We start from the raw sequence: 19,681 nt of genomic DNA on the forward strand, positions 1-19,681 counted from the left end.
TCCGGCGCCTGAACTGGAGATAACATCATGAACCGAACCGTCGTCTCACATACCTGAAATACCATTATCTGTAGAAAGCTGGTTCTAAACAGAACTATCAAAAAAAAACAACAACTTGTAATCCGTAGGAAATGTGCATTTTTCTCAAGGCGCAATCAATGAAATGCACAAATGGTAATTAAATAGAACCCCTGACATGAACGAGGAAGATGTTTCACAACATTTCATATCGTTTGGAACATGAAAATTCATAATATAAAGTCACTGAATTAACATATAGAGCCCTATTGAAATAGCATTGACAGTCAAAACATTTAAAGCTAGAACATGCTAGTATACACATACGCTACTCAAAAAGTGCATTAAACAAAAAAGTAATTCATGCATTTCCAAAGGTGGATCTTCTTTCAATTGTTCAACTTAAAATGTTTTTATCAGAGTCAAGAAATCGATTTCATCCAGGAGATGTCTGTGTGCTTTTTGTTTTTCAATGCTGCCAATCTTTGGGTTGCATCCAAATGAGTTTTAGATTTCTTGTGGTCTCTGATTTTCTCTGTTGCTTTTTTCCAATTTGAAAATCCCTTATCTTTTAAAAGTTATTATTGTATTGTATTTTAAGATATTTCAGGGCAAGTTGTTTTCAGTTTTGACAGCTCTTAAATTTTTTTTAAGTCTAATCCCCGTCTGGGAAACTGCCTAAAAATGCTCCCAGACTACAGACTCAAATAAAGCTAGCGATGGCTCTGTTAGTGGCTTTTCTCCTTCGCTTGTCATGCTGAACAGTCTGAAACACACACCAACACGTGAGGAACTGTGAGGTTTGCAACCGATTTGCATACTATGAGTTGATTGGACGGGTATTCTCACATAAACACATGCAGAGCTTATCCAAAACCATTCATTAGCAGTTTATGTTTTGTTTTTATTACCAAACTATATTACAGTTGCATGGTTGAATCAAACGCGGTGCACGAGTGTGCCGAACCGTGGAAGGATAATGGCACGGTTTGATTCTTTCTCGAGAACTGTAAACATAATGCAAAGATTTACCAAATTGGTACAGAAGTATTTTAGAAATGTACTTTGTCCAACTGACTGTACTCATGCTAACTAGTTAATTATGGACCTCTCACCTCTTGTTCTTTCAGACGGGTAGCGAGATCTGTGGTAGGGTCTGTGCGGTTTATTGAGGCTCTTAGACTGCTCAGGGTGTCCTTCTCAGCTTGAGCAAGATTTTGATCCATTTGGTTTAGACAGTCAGCCAGCTCCACAGCTCTGGGGTTGTTATCAGCTCTTACACTAGGAACTAAAAAACCAAATCTGATAATGGTATTTAGTGGCTGACTGGCATGTCCAGTTTATCTGTCTTACTGTGAATTCTGGACATTTTAAATACAAGAAAGATAAAATAAGTTAACCCTGAGGCTTAGCTTAACCCTGCCCCACCCCATTAAAGTGAGAGAGTGAGTATATAGAAAGACTTATCTATTTACCAGAACCCTGTAAAAGGGTGGCCTTTGATTGCTGATTGTTCAGTGAAGCTCTCAAAGCAGACCGTCTTGTCTTTAGATCCTCCAACTCTTTTCCAAGCCTACCAATATAAGCACAAATTATTAGCCATTGCAGAATCTGACAAGGCCAAATTGTTGGATCATAAAGTGGTCATATAAATATTTCCCTCTACCAGATCAGCTTCAGAGCCACCAGGGTCCAACCAGAGTACCCCTTCGGCTCCAAAAAGTCTGGGGGTTAACTATCTTTTTAAAATGATTATTAATACCATAAAACAGACAGTTTATGGCCGTTTGTCCCAGCTTCAAACTTAAAGTCACACTTTGTAGTTTTTCAACCTTCATAATATATTTTCAAGACCCTTCTGATGGTACATTGACTTAAAATAGGTTGAATGACATGTCCACCGCAGCCTGACGGGGTCTGTATTGCTTTTACTCATACTTTTAAACTTGGGGTTTCGGGTAGTAACCCGAGCACAAAAAGAACTACAAAATTCGACTGCTTTATGGCATACGTCACTCCCTCAATTTTGGACGTAAGCGCAACTATTTATTTTCCTGATGTTTTTGTCATGGCCAAAGCAGCAACTAAGAAAAAGAAAACTAAGGTTTTGTCGGAGGAGACCAGAAAGAGAACACGGGAGAGTGACGGAATAAAAGGAAAGACGAGAATCAATATTGGGCCAGCGTTCTCTCACTGGCGCAAACTAAAAGAGGAGGGGTCTCTGACCGATGCTGACTTGGCCGTCATGCTTTTGGACTAGAAAGTAATGTTATATTGCTTGCATATACAAGTCCTGTCTGGCGCCTGAACACTAATTTTTTTTTACGTGAAGTTCGCTGGAGGCTACTTAAGGAATGTAAAGTAACTTCTATCATGTGACTCTGTGGCGCCGTGGTAGTGTCACGGACCTACAACACGGGCGACCTGGGTTCGATTCTCCTTTAATGCAACTTTTTTCATATAAACTTTAACCCAGCGACCACCGTTACAACTGGGTTGTAAACGTAAGCTATAAGCAAATTTTTGAAAAATACATGTCTAGCACCCCCTAGTGGCCAAAAAGTTCTGCAGTGTGCCTTTAAACTAAACTGAAACATTAGGGCTGTGACGGTGGCAGCATTTTACGACCGTGGATGTTAATAAAAACTGCAGTTGTGCGGTGGTTAAGACAACCATCACAGCCCTACGAAACATAATTAAAGATGCTGTACGTAACGTTTCTACTTAAACGAATCCCTTTTCAATTGCCTGTGTGCGAATGGGTTGTAATCTCACATTAAAATTATCCACTTTGCAGGTTTGGCTATTACCTCTGAAAAAAAATATTATAATTTTTATGGGAAAGTACTGGGTCGGATTTGGCGTGAAATCCAGTGACTTCACCCGCATGCACGTTCCCGAGCCTCTCGCCTCGTCTACTGACTATGCGCTCAACAGCGACGACACTGTCTGATAACAGACTGAAACGACCTGCTCCCAGCACAACACAGATTCCAACACAAACTCCACATATTGTGAAGAAAAAAAGTTATCTAATGAAGCTCGTAAGGCCAAACGTGAATCGGATCAACTTCGGATTAAAAAAAAAACACGGATTAACATTGGCAGGGCATTTGAATTATGGAGAAACCTCCGCTTTGTTTTGGGTATAAAAACGGATCCGAAGTTGGCTTTCATCCTTTTGGACAGGTAAGCTAACATTACTACAAAGCATGTCAAATATTTTTCGATTATGTGCTTTAGTTTTTTAGACGTTGTTACGGTTTGCTAGCCTTCGCTTTAGCTTGTGTTCGCCCAGCCGTCTTAGATCCATGACGTAAAACTGCGGACGCGTTTGTTTGCGTGCGTCCGCTTTTTAAACTCGTACAGTCTGACATTGATGGAAACTGAGATTATACAGTGTGACATGGACTTAACTACTATATTGATCGCACAGTGTGGCAAGCATCAAGCCTACATGACTATTTAAAATAGCACAGTGTATACCAGGCTTTACTGTTATACTGAAATTGTTCAGTGTAGTTCACTAACCGTTTTCGTTATCTTACCGTAAATGTACCTACGTAACACCACATTACATAGGCTAAATGCAGTCAATTAAACGTTGCAGTGGGAGTTTACCTGAGTTTCCAGCATGTTGTGTGATGCTTTCTCCGGTGTGTTACATCTCAGTCTGGCCATCGCTTATTAGTTCGAGCACGCGCTTGTAAACCTATTGGTTGCAATCTGAAACATCACCGCTAGAGGCCGCTGTAAACTACATACAGCGCCTTTAATTGTTGCTTCTTAAGCAGTAATGAGCAATACTTTTATAAACAATGAAACAAATGTTGGGAAAGTGATATCTTGATTGTTTTTTAACATACATTTTATGTGTCTCAGCTCAGTATATGGATCTCCTTTCAGCAACGCCACCTAGGTTGCTGAATTCCACTGCACCCTCATGTAGGCTAACTCGTTTTTTATTTGCACACTGGAGACATTCGCCCAATATTAGGTAGTTGCAGTCATTGATATAACGATTTTGTTAATAAAGTGTATAACTGAATCTATCCAAAGTATATGACTGAATTTAGCTCTCCAATAATGCTTTAATTCACGTCTGATAAGAAAACTGGGGGTCACAAATTAGTTCTGGGAGGCCACGCCCCCCATTTCCCCCCGTGGTGCCAGGCCTGCCTGAATGGCAATCTGGACTTCAACAAAACTTTGTGGATCTCCAGACTATAAATTACAAACGTCATTTACCCGAGCATCTCAAGACTCCACGTGCATTCAGAATGAGTTCTGCACTAAAGCTCAATGCAAATCTTAATTTCTAATGCCAGCTAATTTAACTCTGCCTGATCTTGTTACCTGCTCTAAAGTACTGTAAAGAAAATGAAGGTTAATTTCCTATGATCAGGAGAGTAACAGTTTTTTAGAATAGATGTATAATTGCTGAGTATTCACTGGATAAATGCATAATCATTATAGTAATTTCTGCTGATCAGATAATACAAAATATGTATAGCTAGTTCACTTGCTTTGGTCCGGACCAAATGTTTTTATTTTTTTATTTTTTGGTGCGGTTCGCATTCACACTGCCCTTTTTGCAAGTGAACCAAAATTTGTAAACGAACCACATGTGTATTAAGGTCATACAGAAATTATCAGGTGGGGGAAAGTAGGAAAAGCAAAATCATGGATATAATTCATAATGCAATATTTGTTCTGTTACTGGTTTGGTATTATCAGCAAGTAAACCAAAATGCCGACACTATATTGAGAAGCACACAATTTAATGTCATCTAAACGATATTATATTATTATATATTATATATATTTTGCATAGACAGCATGTTTTGACAGTTGCGCTGTGCAGAAGATGTATCAAGTAAAAAGTTATCAGGCTTTTCCGCCGCACATCTAGAGAGATGCGCTGTATACGCGGCTTTCATTATTCATACAAATATAGCTATTCAGATTGTTCAAACACAATTATTTCAGTCCCTCCAGGATTTCGCGATTTATTTTTGTGATTTTTGCGATCAAAATGAAGGTAATTTTGTGGCAGTAATTTCCAGAAATTTGCGCAAAAATATATATTTTTTCTCTCTAATTAGGATACCAATGCTTGTATAATATTAAATTAGAAGTTCTCAAGTAATTAAATAATTAAGTAAACAGTCAGTGATATAATAAGAACAGAGAAACAAAATGAAAATATGAAAAATAAATACAACCTCAATATACAGACACTGTTTGTTTTTTGATTAACCTAGACAGCTGTCATACAGTGGTTTGCCAAGATGATTTAAGGAAAATGATAAATAATTAAACACTTCAGCCGCATAAATATTTGATAAATGCTTGATATTAATGAGAACATATGAATAAATTCTTATCGCCAACACTGAGAGAGGTGTGTTGCGTAATCTTGTTTTTTTACGGTTGCTTTTTAAAAAGTTTGAAAATTACTTACCTAGAGTAATGCACAATAGCCACAAGTCCAAAGCTACATTTTCCCTATAATGTGTGTTTACTTTGTGTGTTATTATTATGCGTGTATGTGACCGTTCAAGTTCAAAGCCTAAAAGGAAAAAGATTGGTCCTCACGCGCTGACAGCATGCACAAGTTTGCTAACGCTGAGATGAGATGGTAGTGGACAGATGCCTTTCTTTTGTGTCCCAAGTTTCCAACAACTTAATATAAGGACAAAAAAAAGTAAATTGAAATGCATTATTGCTTCACCCAGTTTTTGTCATTTATGTGAGACAGCAGGTGAGACACACAGCTCACACAGACCTTTCACGTACACTGTATTCCCCAACAGTGTTCTAAACTCAATAAAATTGCAGAGCTGTACTCAAAGCTGCAATATTGTTTAAGCACCATAAAAGTTTTAAGTTCACTCAAGTAGTTTCCCAGTTATTGATCATTTAAACGAGATTAGCTTTTAGTTTATGAGTAGAACTGACCCTCAAACTCATTTCTTTCAATAGTGGATTGAAATTACGTCTGACGTAATAATGACGTGCAACTTCATTGGTTAGGTTCGTATCAACATGGCAAATAAACTAATAACCTACACACGAACCAACATAAACCAAAAAAAATATTCGGAAATCCCAATGAATGGTCAGTGAACTAGTCGATGAACTGATCGATTGTGGCGGATGTAAATTGACTTTGACATCGTGCGATTAGCTGTTTGCAATGACTGCTGCGCACCTGGATGAACTGTAGGCAGGCAACAACATTAGCCTGCATGCAAACCGTAGCCTCTACACAAAGGTAAGAACTCGCCTTAATGTACTTCGTTTGTTTATTTATTTGTTTACCGCCTTCCAGGCAGACCTAAACTAAAGTGTAGGCTTTGTGAGAGAGACCTTTTGCTGGCTAGCTGCATGTTTTAGCCAGTTAAATAAAATTCAGCTGTCAACAGCTAGCCAGCCTGTTGTTGCACTAACTTTAGTGGGATAACTGGACAGACAAACCGTATGGTTTTAGCTAGGGATGTCCAGATCAGGTTTTTTTGCCCTCGAGTCTGAGTCATTTGATTTTGAGTATCTGCCGATACCGAGTCCCAATCCGATACTTCTATAATACATAAAAAAAAGAATAAAGAAGAGCGAAAAAACAGAACCAGTCCAGGATGTTCCTTATGTCATGCCGCACGCATTGCTGTTTCTGTGTTGAGTCAAAAGAGTCTAACTCTGTGCCAGCGCATAACTACAGATGTGTTAAAAAATAATGAATATACTATATATGTTCAGGGGTTAAATTGGGGTTTGTTTTGTGGGGAGGCTCTGTTGGGAGGGAGGGTTCGAGGGGTAACATGTTTAATCCTGATGACAGCAAAGCCACTGGGTGTGTTTCAATGACATTTTGTATCTCTGATAGGATTTTATAAGTTTCAGTGTGCCACATGTTGACCCAAACTTTAAAACCTGAACTTTAAATTATGCAAATCTATGAGTCTGACACCCTATATGCATTTGTTGCACATGTCATTATGCACAATTGATCAAACTTTGAATGAAGTTATAAGACTTAACCTCCTTGACTCATTCTAGGCATAAGATAGGCTACCCAAAAAGACTCAATTAACAAGAAAAACAACATACTGATTCAGCAATATATCTTATAAATTAGCCATAGAGATTCCCTAAGCTGGTCAGCAGGTAGTTATAAAATACTTTGTATAATCAAAATACATTATTTTATTAAACTATATAATCAGTTGTATCCAGTTATCTAGTTAACATTTTGTAATGAGATGAGTGACATGGCTATACATACTTTAATACTTTGTTTCTAGACTTCTATTAAGTTTTTTCGACATGGGCACCATTCTTACCTCTCTTTCTCTCTCTCTCTCTCTCTCTCTCTCTCTCTCTCTCTCTCTCTCTCTCTCTCTCTCTCTCTCTCTCTCTCTCTCTCTCTCTCTCTCTCTCTCTCTCATCTCTACAGTAATGTCAAATGATCCTGCGCGAATGCGCGTTCTTGAGGTTCTGAGTGAGACGCGGAACTGCGTCTGAGCACATGTTGACAATAACGATCAACGCGTCGTTTAAATGAGCGGTAAAAACGCGGTTTTGTCATGGGTTCCTTGCACGCACGAGTGTGAAGCCTATGAATGAAAACACGTCAATAGGCTTGTTCGACTTCATGTGGCGCCGCAACAATCGACAGCCGGGTGACGTCAAACTACCGCGAGAGTGATTCGCGAAATCATACGGAGGAGTTTGCTTTTAAATCGTTCTCGCGGAACTTTGACGTCATGCAGCACCACAAGAACCGGCAGCCGGATGAAGTCGAACAAGCCTATTCTCTTCAGTTCACACGCACCAGCGCAGCGCGTACACTGGCGCGGAGCAGAGCGAAAACTTAATGGATTTTAAACCCTGCATATGTATCCGAGTCCTGATCGGGAGGTAACGTCCGATTCCGATCGAGTCTGAAACCACGTGATCGGGGCCGATTTCCGATCACGTGATCGGATCGGGACATCCCTAGTTTTAGCACTATCAAATCGTTTCTGGTAGGCTTACTTTGACCGCGCAGGTTAGTTTATAGCCGAACACCAAGCAATAGGCTTGTACGACTACCTGCGATGCTGCAAGAAACGACATGCGTATGACGTCATAGTACTGCGAGAGCGATTCAAGAACCGTACGGAGAAGTCTAATTTCGATACGCTCTCGCTGTACTTTGACGTCATCCGGTTGTCAGTTCTTGCGGCGCTGCATGACGTCGAACACACCTAAGCTTGTTTGAGATGCGCCTTGCCTCGCCTGAAATACAGGCGTGAAGTGAAAAAAGTGCATGCAAGCCGGACACTTCCCGAATCTCGCTGTGTTGTGGACTGCAAACGTAAGCTGAGGCAGAGATCGCGTTTGCGTATTTTATCGCGGATTAAATAGATGCAGCTGAAATACTAATAAATGCATTTACATATTTATAAAGAGAATCAACGAAGGTGCACGCATCTTTACTGCTTAAAGGCTATTTAGTAAATGTTCTGATGTATAAATCTATAAAAGTCTAGTGGTTATACAAATTCGTTTCTGTTGTGTGGGTGTGTGAAATAAACAGCTCACAGTACAAATAATTCAACACCAATACAAAAGTTTAAAGGAATTCATTAAAAATATAAATGTCATAAGTCAATAATAAGTTTGTTATGTATAAACTATTGTACTATATATTATATATATAAACTACTAGAGGAAGTGAAGTTTTTAGTCATTATCAGCTGACAACCCCCGGCCAATGAGCATTAAGCTGTGTCGTCATCTAAGCAGTCTTTTCCCATCGTGATTTTATGCTGCCTTCACGTGCTATCGTGATTATGGTAAATGCCAAAAGCCCACTTGGAAAATGCACATGAACACCCCCCCATGTGGTATTTTCCACTGGGCAACTCGTAAAATATTGTGATGCCCGAGTTGCCGAGATGAGATAACCTTTGACCTTTTCAAAATGGCGGAGAGCAACGGAAGAGTCTTGAATGATAAGCATTGTACACTAGTAGGGGAGAGTGGGGTAAAGTGAGACATCGGGTAAAGTGAGACACCCCCTGTATCTAGGCAACGGAACACATTTGTGGTCCTATGACTATTATGTTTTAAAGCCCCTCAAATTTCCCCTTGGCCATGAAGGACAGGACCTCATGCTGCTGTGGTTAGCATGTTTTTTTCACAAAAATATATTTTTTGCTTGTAAAAGTAAATTTTCTTGGTGTCAACTTAATCAACTGTTGTGCCAAAGCAAATTGATTCAGGTAGAAAAGCTTATATCACACATGTTTATGAACTACCAACATATAAAACCTTGTGTTGATGCTAGCTGAAGATTAGCCTGAATTTCCAAGAGAGAGAGAGAGTTTTTTTCCAAAATGAATAGCATTTTTGAGGGCCTAAACATGCTCAAAAACTCATTAAAATTTGCACACGCATCAGAAGTGGTGAAAATGTACATGTAGTATAGGATTCAGAAGTGGGCGTGTAGAAATGGCTCGATAGCGCCACCCGCAAAATTTCAAGAGAACCGCCCCACCTCTACAAAAAACGTACAGATACGAAATTTGGTAGGATCATCTATCACACCAAGACCTACAAAAAGTCTCTTGGAGCCAAGCTCTAAACCCCCCAGGAAGTCATCCATTTAGAGTTTTCTCTGAAATTTTGGTGCAAAATTTGCCATTTCCAGGCTTCGTACTTTAACAAACTCCTCCTACAGATTTCGTCAGATAATCTTCATATTTGGTCTGTGTCATCTAAAGGCCTTTGCGATGCTAAATTGCGGAGATCTTGACTTTTCATTGGAGGTTGTGTCCGTGGCGGGCTGCCAAATTTCTGCGTTTCGCCATGGAACAGGAAGCTGTTGTAATTCAGGCATACAATATCCGACCATCCCAGACTTCACACGTTTGATAAGGGTCCTGGCCTGAACACGTCAATATAACAATAATCAGTTACAGTAATAGCGCCACCTGCTGCACAAAGGAGTTGTGGCACATCAAAATTCCTTTGAATATCCACCTATATTTACCCACTTAAATTCATGTCCCCCTGGTTCACTGTTTTACTAAGGCCATAGGGTGGTGGTACCCATGTGTGCGAGGGCCCTACCATCGCTGCTTGCAGCTTTAATTTAGCTTGTTATCAGAAATAAACTACTCTAAAAGGACTCTGTTGTTATTGATTCTTTGCGCAAGTTTACCAGGAGTTATGTTTGTTCAACGCCTCTTCCTCTTGCAGCAGCGCATGTGAGATCTGTTTTAATTTTTGCCCCAAACCATGGATAAGCAAGTGTTCACGGTATAATAGCCATGCATGCCAATACCATGGTACACCCCATACCTGTATAACGTTACTGCAGTTATAGCTTCTGTCTTATATTAACATTTATTACTAGTGTCACAATGTAGCCAATGTGTAGCCTATATTATTATAAGTTATAGTGTTTTGTATGCATTTATTTACCAATGACAATAGCCTAGCCTAATCTTATCCCTTTGTATCTCTTTACAGGGATACACAAAGACTACAGTTTTTTGCTAGTAATTTTTTTTTATCAAAGAAAGGATGACACCTTAGACTTTATTTTATGTGCCAAAATGAGTTGGCTTTGCAGGTTATGTGACGCCTCTTCCGAGACACAGGCTCAGTTACTTTGTCATTATCGGTTAAGTCACAGTCAGTTTTCAAGGGTCAGCCCATTACCATGCATACACCACTCATGCATTTGCACATTCCAGTCTATCAATGCACTGAAAATTCATCTCTCACGATTCCATAGAAAAACAGAGCAGGAGGTTGCATATCAGGAGCGTGAAGGAGTTAATCTTGTGTTTACATGTTGTCTGTGCAATTTAAAAGAACCTTTCTCGGAGAGCACACTATTTGCCCATTTAAGAGGCCATTTAAGAACCAACGAAATGGTAGCATGCCCTTACAAAGGCTGTGGTTATAGGACTAATGTGTACTCTTCATTCAATGCACACAAGAGTAGAGCACATAGGCATGAGGTAAATGTACAGTTTGATGATGTGGCCCGTGCAGATAATGAGAGTTCTCAGGGTCAACATAGTGCAGAGCCAGTTGATGAGGGCCCTTCCCAATCTTTTAATGATTTGGATGTTGACGATAGTCAGTGTGATAGTAGACAGTTGAAAGATCAGCTGCATAATAATTTAACCACCGTATTTCTGAAAATGCAAGCTATACTGCATGTGTCAGAGATGGCCACACAGGAAATAGTGGACCAATTCGGGGAGATTTTTTTCTTATCCAGACCTCTTCTCAGGCAGGTAATTGGAGATGTACTGCAAAGACATGGCAGTAATGTAAGTGATTCTGTTCTTGATGAAATAGTAAAGGTTGTCATGGACAATAATGTGTTTGTCACTGCTACAGCTCAAGGAGCAGAATTATCTTCTTCCAAGCGGAGAAAAAGTTGTTTTGAGAATAACTACCCTGTTGTTATGCCTCAGCAGTATATCATACAACCTGATCATACAGCTGTGTATGTCCCTGTGCTTCATATGATACAAGCTCTGTTTAAACACACTGCAGTTCTGGAAATAATTCAAGAAGCAAATAGCTGTAGCTGTGATCATTACAGTAGCCATAGAGATGGGTCTTACTTTCAAGAAAACACCTTTCTATCAATGCCAGGGGACCTTAAAATACCTCTCTTGCTATACATTGATGACTTAGAAATCGCCAACCCACTAGGTACTTCTAGGAAAATTCACAAACTTTGTGCAGTTTACTGGGTTTTTGCCGATCTACCAACCAAATATCGATCAGCTTTACATGTGATACAGCTTGCAGTTCTGTGTAAAGTATCTGATGTCGAGAGTTATGGCTATGATCGAGTACTTGGTCCACTAATTAAAGATATTCGTGTATTAGAGGAGGATGGTGTTTTCGTAGAGGCTCTTGGGAAATGTATCAAAGGCACTGTTCTCTGTGTTGCTGCTGATAACCTGGCTGCACATGCACTTGCAGGATTTGTCAAGTCCTTCAAAGCAGGGCATGTATGTAGATGGTGCGTAGCCACAAAAAATCTGATTCAGAGTCATGAGGTGGCAGAGGGAACTTTCAATCTGAGAACCATAACTAGCCATGACTTGAATGTCCAGAATGTTTTGTGTGGTGATGGCACACCTGAGTGTGGGGTGAAGGCAGATTGTGTCTTTCGACAAAGCCTGAGACATTTTCACCCCAGCACAGGTTTCCCACCTGACATCCTTCACGACCTCCTTGAGGGCATTGTGCCAATGGAGTTAGCGTTATGCTTGCAGGAGATGATTCTCCTCAAGTATTTTACACTTGACTTTTTAAACACAAAAATATGCACATTCCCGTACAAAGGCACTGACAAGTCTGACAAACCTAAACCAATACCAAAGACATTTGGTGCAAAAAAAACTATTGGTGGAAATGCACATGAAAATGCTGCTTTGCTTCGCCTTCTGCCCTTCCTCGTTGGAAGTCTAGTACCAGAGGGAGATTATGCCTGGGAGGTGTTAATGGATTTGAAAGACATTGTAGAATTGTCCCTGTCCCCTACATTCACAGAAGGAACTATTTGCTACTTACAGAGCAAAATCACTGATCACAGGCAGGTTCTCAGTGAGGTCTTTCCACAGTTTACTCTCAAACCCAAACATCATTACATTGAACACTATCCTGAACTCATCAGACGTTTTGGACCACTTGTCAACCTGTGGACAATGAGATTTGAGGGAAAACATCGTTTTTTAAGCGGGTTGTCCATGATGCTCAAAACTTTAAAAATGTTCTCTTGACACTCGCAAGGAGACATCAGTACATGATGGCTTACCTTCTCAGTTCTCCATCCTTTTTTAAACCATATCAACACACTTCACTCATTTCCACTGTATTGGTTTCTCAATTACCTGAAGTTGCCAAGCAGTTTGTGAACGAAAGGACTGACAGCCCTACAGTTGACAGAACACAACAGATCACAATTGATTGTACTGCTTTCTGCACTGGGTCATATGTTTCAGTTGGCTTTGAAGCAGGACTGCCTCAGTTTTGTAAGATTGACACAATTATTTTGGTCGACAGTGAAGTTGTCTTCATTTGCAGGCAGCAGAAGTCAGATTATGTTGAACACTTAAGGGCATATGAGTTATGCCCAGGTAACATCTCTGTGCACACTGTCCATGATTTCAATGACTCCTGTCCTCTTTCTGCATATAATATTTCAGGAAGATTGTTCTTGACACCAAGAAGATTTATCTCACATAGAAAGACATTCACATAAGCAAGAACAAAGGTACTGCATTTTGCACATAAAATAATACTTGTGTTTTGGTAATTGAGAATTACATTTTTTTTTACTTTTCCTTTCTGTTTATTATTATTTTTTAGATGTTGCTAAGGGTCTATATTAATGCAGACACAGCTCACAAGGTCATCTTACCAACCAGACCATCCACATTAGATGAATTTATATCATTTATGCAAGAGAGATAACTTAGAAGGCCATTTTACTCTTCAATATGAAGACCCTGACTTTGATGGGGAACTCTGCGTCTTGACAGAGATGTCAGAGTTGCCCTCAAAGGCTGTTGTCAGGATAATAAGACCAGACAATTTAAATGACTCCCCTCCCTCAGAATTCACTACCCAGACCCAGGAACGCACTCAGAGACGGCCCAATGAGTTCCCAGTTCCAATCTTTTCTTATGATGTGGAACACATATTGGAGGCAGGTAACACTGCATATAATGCCACACAAACACCCATAAAACTCACAAAAGGGCAGAAACATAATGTTTTAGAAAAAAATGTCTGAGGTCATTTTTAGTTTCAATGCCTATGCCGGTGATGAGGAGTTGGCAAAAGCTGCAGAGGCATTAGTGCGAAAGCATCCTTGCCTAAAACAGCGTGGGAGTGATTGTGGTTGGTTGGCTTGGCAGACCAGCTTATTTTTTAAAATGGGTAACTACCGTCACAGGTTGAGTAGAGCTGGGTGTCTAGAGGTAGCAGTTAACTCAGGCAAAAGAAGCCAGTCTAACCCTGATGGAGCGGCATCCCATGCAAACATAAAAAAGCACGCAAAGCTGAGTTGAATTACTTGCCAAACTTCCCCAAAGGAGAAAATGTCACTAGTTCTGAACAGTTAAGACTGCAACTTCTTGAAGAAATTTCGAAGGCAGAGAGAGATCAACTTTTTATCGATAGGCTTATGAACACTACATTTGCACTGCGCAGAAAGCACATTATTGTAGAGAACCCGTCACAACCTGTGAGTGAAGTCCTGGAAAATTGGCCTGCTCTTGTAATGGAGTCACAAGTAATTTGAAATTATTTACTTATTATATCTGGTGTGTTTAAAGGTTGTATCAGCAATTGCATGCCGAAACATAAGGGTCATTCCATCTCCTTTCACCTAAATTCTGAAAATCTTCCCACCTTTCCATCTCAGAATGTCCTAGAAATTTCTAGTAAAAAGAGAGACTTCTTAATGAGAAAAATCCAAAATATTAAGTATCTACTGTTATGGTTTCTCTTTTAAAAATATTGAATAAGGAGTATGAGGGGCATTTTTTGGCATCATACTCTGAAAGGCTATTTTTGAACCATAATATCTGGAAACCTATCTCGCCTGTTGCCTTCAAATTTTCTACAGTCAACATCTGTTACTAATAGCATCCACACCTGGAATGTCAGGGGTGTAGCTCAAGTATAACCTAGAATGGTAGGTACTTAAACTTCTTCCAAAATTTGGCTTGGCGACATAAAATAGCACATTTGAAGAGTTGTTCAGAGACCCCAGTTTTCAAATAGAAGACTTAGATTTTACAGTAAGCATCTCTGGTACAAGGTTAAATACTGTAAATGGCCTAAAGTATGAAGCTAATCCAAGATGGTCAGGCGGGAGGGCATTGGGTAAAAGGAGACGGAATGACTCATAAATGATCACATTCATCTAATCTTTCCGCCCCATAAGCAGACCATCAAAAAACATATCTCTGTAGGCAAATAAGGCTCCGAGATCTGTACTCAAAAACAATTGGTGCTACCAACCACTCAAACCCAAAATAAATAGAGTTCCAACCAATCACAGACGAGATGCGCATTTAGGAGAGTTTCAATTGCATGGGAGGGGGAGGGAGTAGTGAGCTAGCTCTCTGTTTTGTTTGAATGTCAACAGTAGTGACGTTACCCACAATCGCTGATACAACATTTAATTTGGGGCTTTGAGCAAAGCTGGGTGTGCACTCAGTGTTTTTATCTATTATACTTCTTACTATTCATCTCTCCACTGCACTTGAAGTCTGCGGCAGCTCATATGACTGTAAAGTTAGACAACCGTAAGTTGCACACTAATGGGGTGTCAGTCATATGATTCTTTTCACCAAATTGGATTTTTACAGCTGAAGAGCATCAGTGCTATCATAGGTCAAATTTGGCTTTTTACCCATGTACGTATCTTTTGAACCGAGTATCAAATCTTAAAAGACGAGACCCCGTTGGGATTTTCAGCGGTTGCATAATGTTTCTGTTCTTAAAGAAACTGACTGCCCTCACTAAAGTTACCTGTAGCAGTTTCAATCATCAAAATCGTACATGCTCTACAGCCAGTAAGATTTTGCAGTAAAGCCACCTATCATTAAGTGGTGTAATTTCTTGATTTGGTTCAAATCCAAACTTGACACACACACCCATTTGTGAGGAAGCACAACGCATTTTGCGTAATTTGACCTGTAGTGGGCAGTGATGCCCTGTTGCAGCGATATTTAACTTAATGTCATCGTGACCAATTTTCTTTTTGCATTTTCAGATTTGTGCAGAATTCCATCGAATAACAAGTAAAAATTTAAAGAGTACATTTTATTCTGCATTTGATAAGTACATGCCACGCCTAATGACGATGTACCGTGAAAAAGCGGCCTGCACTGGCAAAACTTCTGAATTGCTAAGAAGCATCTTCAGGACCTATGATCTCCTTGTATGTAACATTTCCTACCTCATGACAATTTGTACTACTATTATGTAATATATGCATAGGATTAATTACTCCCACAATCCCTCTGTCTTTCTAGGAAGACGTCAATATCTACAGCAGACGGACAGTTACTCTGCGGGCCCTTCCCATCTTCCTGCGGGAAGATGCTGCTGGATTTTTTAAGACCTGGAATGTAAGCTTTTTCTTACTTTGTCTTCTCTGTATATCTATATTTCTATTTAACCCTCTCTGTCCTTGCAACCAAAAGACAACAACCACAACCATCTTCCTAGCCACCAGAATAGCAATTAAATCATACTACAGTAATTCACCAAGAAAGTCATATTTGGGAATTTTACCAGAACTTTTCGTTCACTATTTCATATATGTAGTGTTTTTTTCATTGACTACTCTAACTCATTAACTAATTACTGTCATGTTTATCAGGCAGAAGAAATTGACCTCCCAGACATCTCGGACGCAACTCTTGCTATTCTCACTGTCTCAAGTGATACGGACTCCCTTGTGACGTTTGCTCCTGCTATTAATTCTATAGTTCTTGAGGGACATATTGTTGTGCGTGATATAGCGGAGTTGACAGAGGCATTCATTTTGCTGTTCGGTTTAATTTATGCACTTCACCTTGATTATCCAAAACAATTGTCATACACATTCAGTTTCATTCAGAGAATTATAATGGGTTTGGATGACCTGAAGGGGTTACCTCCAAGACTGCTTAGCCTTAAAAATGAGTTGATGATGGATGAGTAAGCCTAAGTCTGCTTTCCAAATGTCATTGTTGGTGCTGGCAGCATGTTTACAATCAAGCAAGCAATGGAGTACCATTTTTTTCCTGCTTTTTATTAATGCCGCCCTATTATTGTTGGCCTATTATTTAGTTTTTTGAGAATTTTTACCTTTGTGGTTATTTCTTTGATTTTCTGTATGACCCCTATTGCTAGGGAGGGGTTTCTGTTAAATAAAATAAATGAAATCTGCAATGAAATTGTCTTTTGAATAGTTTTTTATTTGAACCTTACAAATAAATTATTGTTGATTTTGAGGAAAATAGTACACATAAACAAACAATAAAATGTGTTTCAATAGAGTGAAGTCAACTTAAAAATATAAGAGGCTGAATTGACAATGTTTAGGTGTGAGACTGAACGAGTCATGGTGATAACATAAATATATTATTAGGAGTCATAACTTAAAAAAAACAACTATGTTTCCAGTGTAATTTTTGTTAGTTTTAACAATGGTTTCAAAATGATCAGGTTCATTGAACTTCTCATTGAACTAAGTAGTGATTACTTAAAATGTTTGTTTGTCAAATTATTATGTTTCAGTTCATGAACTTCCTAAAAAAATGAGTGTGAATAACTTTTCTAGTTTAGAGTAGGAATTACTTAAAATGTATGTTTGTTGAAATTATTTGTTTTAATGTTGTTCATTTTCTCAAAGATATGGAGTCTAAAGAGCTTGTCTGACTAATGTACTAATTACTTAAAACATCTATTTTTCACATTATTCTTTTTAATTTTATCCTTGTCCTTAAAGATTTTGAGCATTAAAAAAATCTAATTTTAAGTAGTAATTACTTGAAATAGTCTTTAACATAACCTAATATTTTGAGGTAATCAGTTTCATCAAATATTTTGAGTTCATTGAACCTGTTGGGGAATACAGTGTATGTATCATCATGAAAATAATTCATTATACTAGATAACAATTAAAAACTTTAAAATAAAATAAAAATGTAGTAATATGTGCACAGGAGATTTTGATTGACTGTTGTTTGTGGGGCGCGGTGTTGCTGGTGATGGGGTGCAGGGTGGTGGAGAAAGATTGAAGTAAAATAAAGCTAGAAATGTTTACCAAGTTGTCTAACTCTGTATCAAAGAATATTAGATAATTTTATAAAAAATATAATAAGACATTTTAAATTACTGCTATTATTTTGCCATGAAATAAATAATGCAGGTTGGCAAGACATTTCTTTTGATTTTGCATTTTGTTCCGCGATCGCGGAAAAGTTAAATAACGCAAATTTAGATGCGCTGTTTGTATGCATAATATTCTGCTATTACAAAAAAGGTATTAAAATCATTGCTGTACAGTATATGCACGACATAAATTGCTTGATAGCGCGTCTCATAATTTTCCATTACTATGAATGCTTTATATGTGTTTATTCTTATTTTTATTAAAACAGAACAACAATAAATTAGTAAAATTACTCGCTTATATTTAACAAAACGAATAGACAAAAACATTGTACCTGCCTTATAACATAAATAAATCTTAAGATCCTTAGATTTTTTTAAACAAATTATTGGCTTGCATTTCTTAATGAATATAAAACTACAACTATATAAACATGGACAAACTCACCTAAGTTAAGCAAAGAAATAAAAAGTTTATTATTACAATAAAGGTATTCAAAATCATTGTCGTACAGTATATGCCAGACATAAACTGCTTGATAGCGCGTCTCACACCAGCAGAATAACAATAATATAATACATTTGGTGCGAAACGAGGTCGGTACATGTTCACACCTTAAACGAACCGTACCAGAGTTCGTTTGGAACCGGACAGAGACCAACTCTTCAGCTGGGTCTCGGTGCGGTTGTTTGGTCCGCACCAGAGTTCAATTGCTGTATTCACACCTGCCCAAAAGGTCCGCACCAAGAGGGGAAATGAACTTGAGTTCGATTCAATCGAACCAAACAAGGCAGGTGTGAATACACCCCAAGATTAAAGGTATAGCGGAAGATTTTCCCGAATTATTTAAAAGAACCGCCCCTCGATATTTAAAAAAAAATGCTCCCGAGAGGGAACACCTGTTAAACGCGTGCACGAGACAGAGAGAGAGCATGCAGGAGCTCAGTTCTTCTCTTCGCTCTGTTTACAAGTTTCTGTCGGTATGTTTACCGTGTCTGTGCGGTTCGTGACTTGTGCCAGGGCTAGCTAGCATCGCAAATCATAGCTTACATCAACTTTTACCAGCAGTGATTTTAAATGGATTTCTCCAAATAGCATGACAAAATGGACCTTTCCAGTAGAAACTTCGCGTGGGAAGCCCGACCTGTCCTTTTAGCTCACGCCAGCGTGTGAAATAGTCTCCCATAAACATCTGGTCTTGTTTCTTTATTTATAGTCCTTTCACTTCTTGTCATACAATTCGTAGACACTTTTTCTCTTGCGACCCTCAAACATTTTGAAAAAAAACACAGTGAGAACGCGACCTTCAATGAATGGTTGAAACCGTAGCACAACACACATACACGTGAAAGTGCGCATGTGCAGAAAGCGAACGTAGAGGCGAGCACGTGCGATGGTTATACGTCAACATATAATCAGAATGATTGACATCTGGGATGACCCATAACAGTGGTGATCCACCCGGAAAACGAAAATCTTCCGCTATACCTTTAACTATAGTTTCCTTTGAGCTAAATCAATAATTCCCTAAATGGGATAGCGTTTAAATAATCTGTTCATTGATTTGTTACACTATTCTTGATCTTTAAAGGGGACATTCCACAAGACATTTTTAAGATATTAAAATAAATCTTTGATGTCCCAAGAGTACATATGTGAAGTTTTAGCTCAAAATACCATATATGTAATTTATTGTGGCATGCTAAAATAGGCACTTTATGGGTTTGAGCAACAATG

At 38.8% G+C, this 19,681-nt stretch overlaps 2 protein-coding genes across 3 annotated transcripts in view; one reads left to right on the forward strand and one right to left on the reverse strand.

Annotated features, from left to right (window-relative positions):
- evpla (envoplakin a) overlaps positions 1–19,681 on the reverse strand; it is a 207,533-nt gene that overhangs the window by 101,618 nt on the left and 86,234 nt on the right. The window contains exons 13-14 of the mRNA XM_065239961.2: positions 1,494–1,591; positions 1,134–1,306 (exon numbers count right to left, since the gene is read on the reverse strand). Coding sequence (XP_065096033.1) covers positions 1,134–1,306; positions 1,494–1,591 — 271 coding nt within the window. The remainder of the gene's footprint in view (positions 1–1,133; positions 1,307–1,493; positions 1,592–19,681) is intronic.
- Positions 5,112–17,181, forward strand: LOC135734408 (uncharacterized). 2 transcript variants are annotated; one of them, XM_073815388.1, is made up of 4 exons: positions 5,112–6,295; positions 15,833–16,000; positions 16,095–16,190; positions 16,445–17,176. In XM_073815388.1, exons 2-4 carry the CDS (start codon positions 15,905–15,907, stop codon positions 16,766–16,768), a joined length of 516 nt encoding a protein of 171 aa, XP_073671489.1. In that variant the 5' UTR covers positions 5,112–6,295; positions 15,833–15,904; the 3' UTR covers positions 16,769–17,176. The 2 variants fall into 2 exon arrangements, 1 of the variants encoding a protein (XP_073671489.1); XR_012337108.1 differs by lacking the exon at positions 5,112–6,295 and having other exon boundaries at positions 8,593–16,000; positions 16,445–17,181.

Source organism: Paramisgurnus dabryanus, chromosome 7 (genome assembly GCF_030506205.2).
Source record: "Paramisgurnus dabryanus chromosome 7, PD_genome_1.1, whole genome shotgun sequence".
NCBI lineage: Eukaryota > Metazoa > Chordata > Actinopteri > Cypriniformes > Cobitidae > Paramisgurnus > Paramisgurnus dabryanus.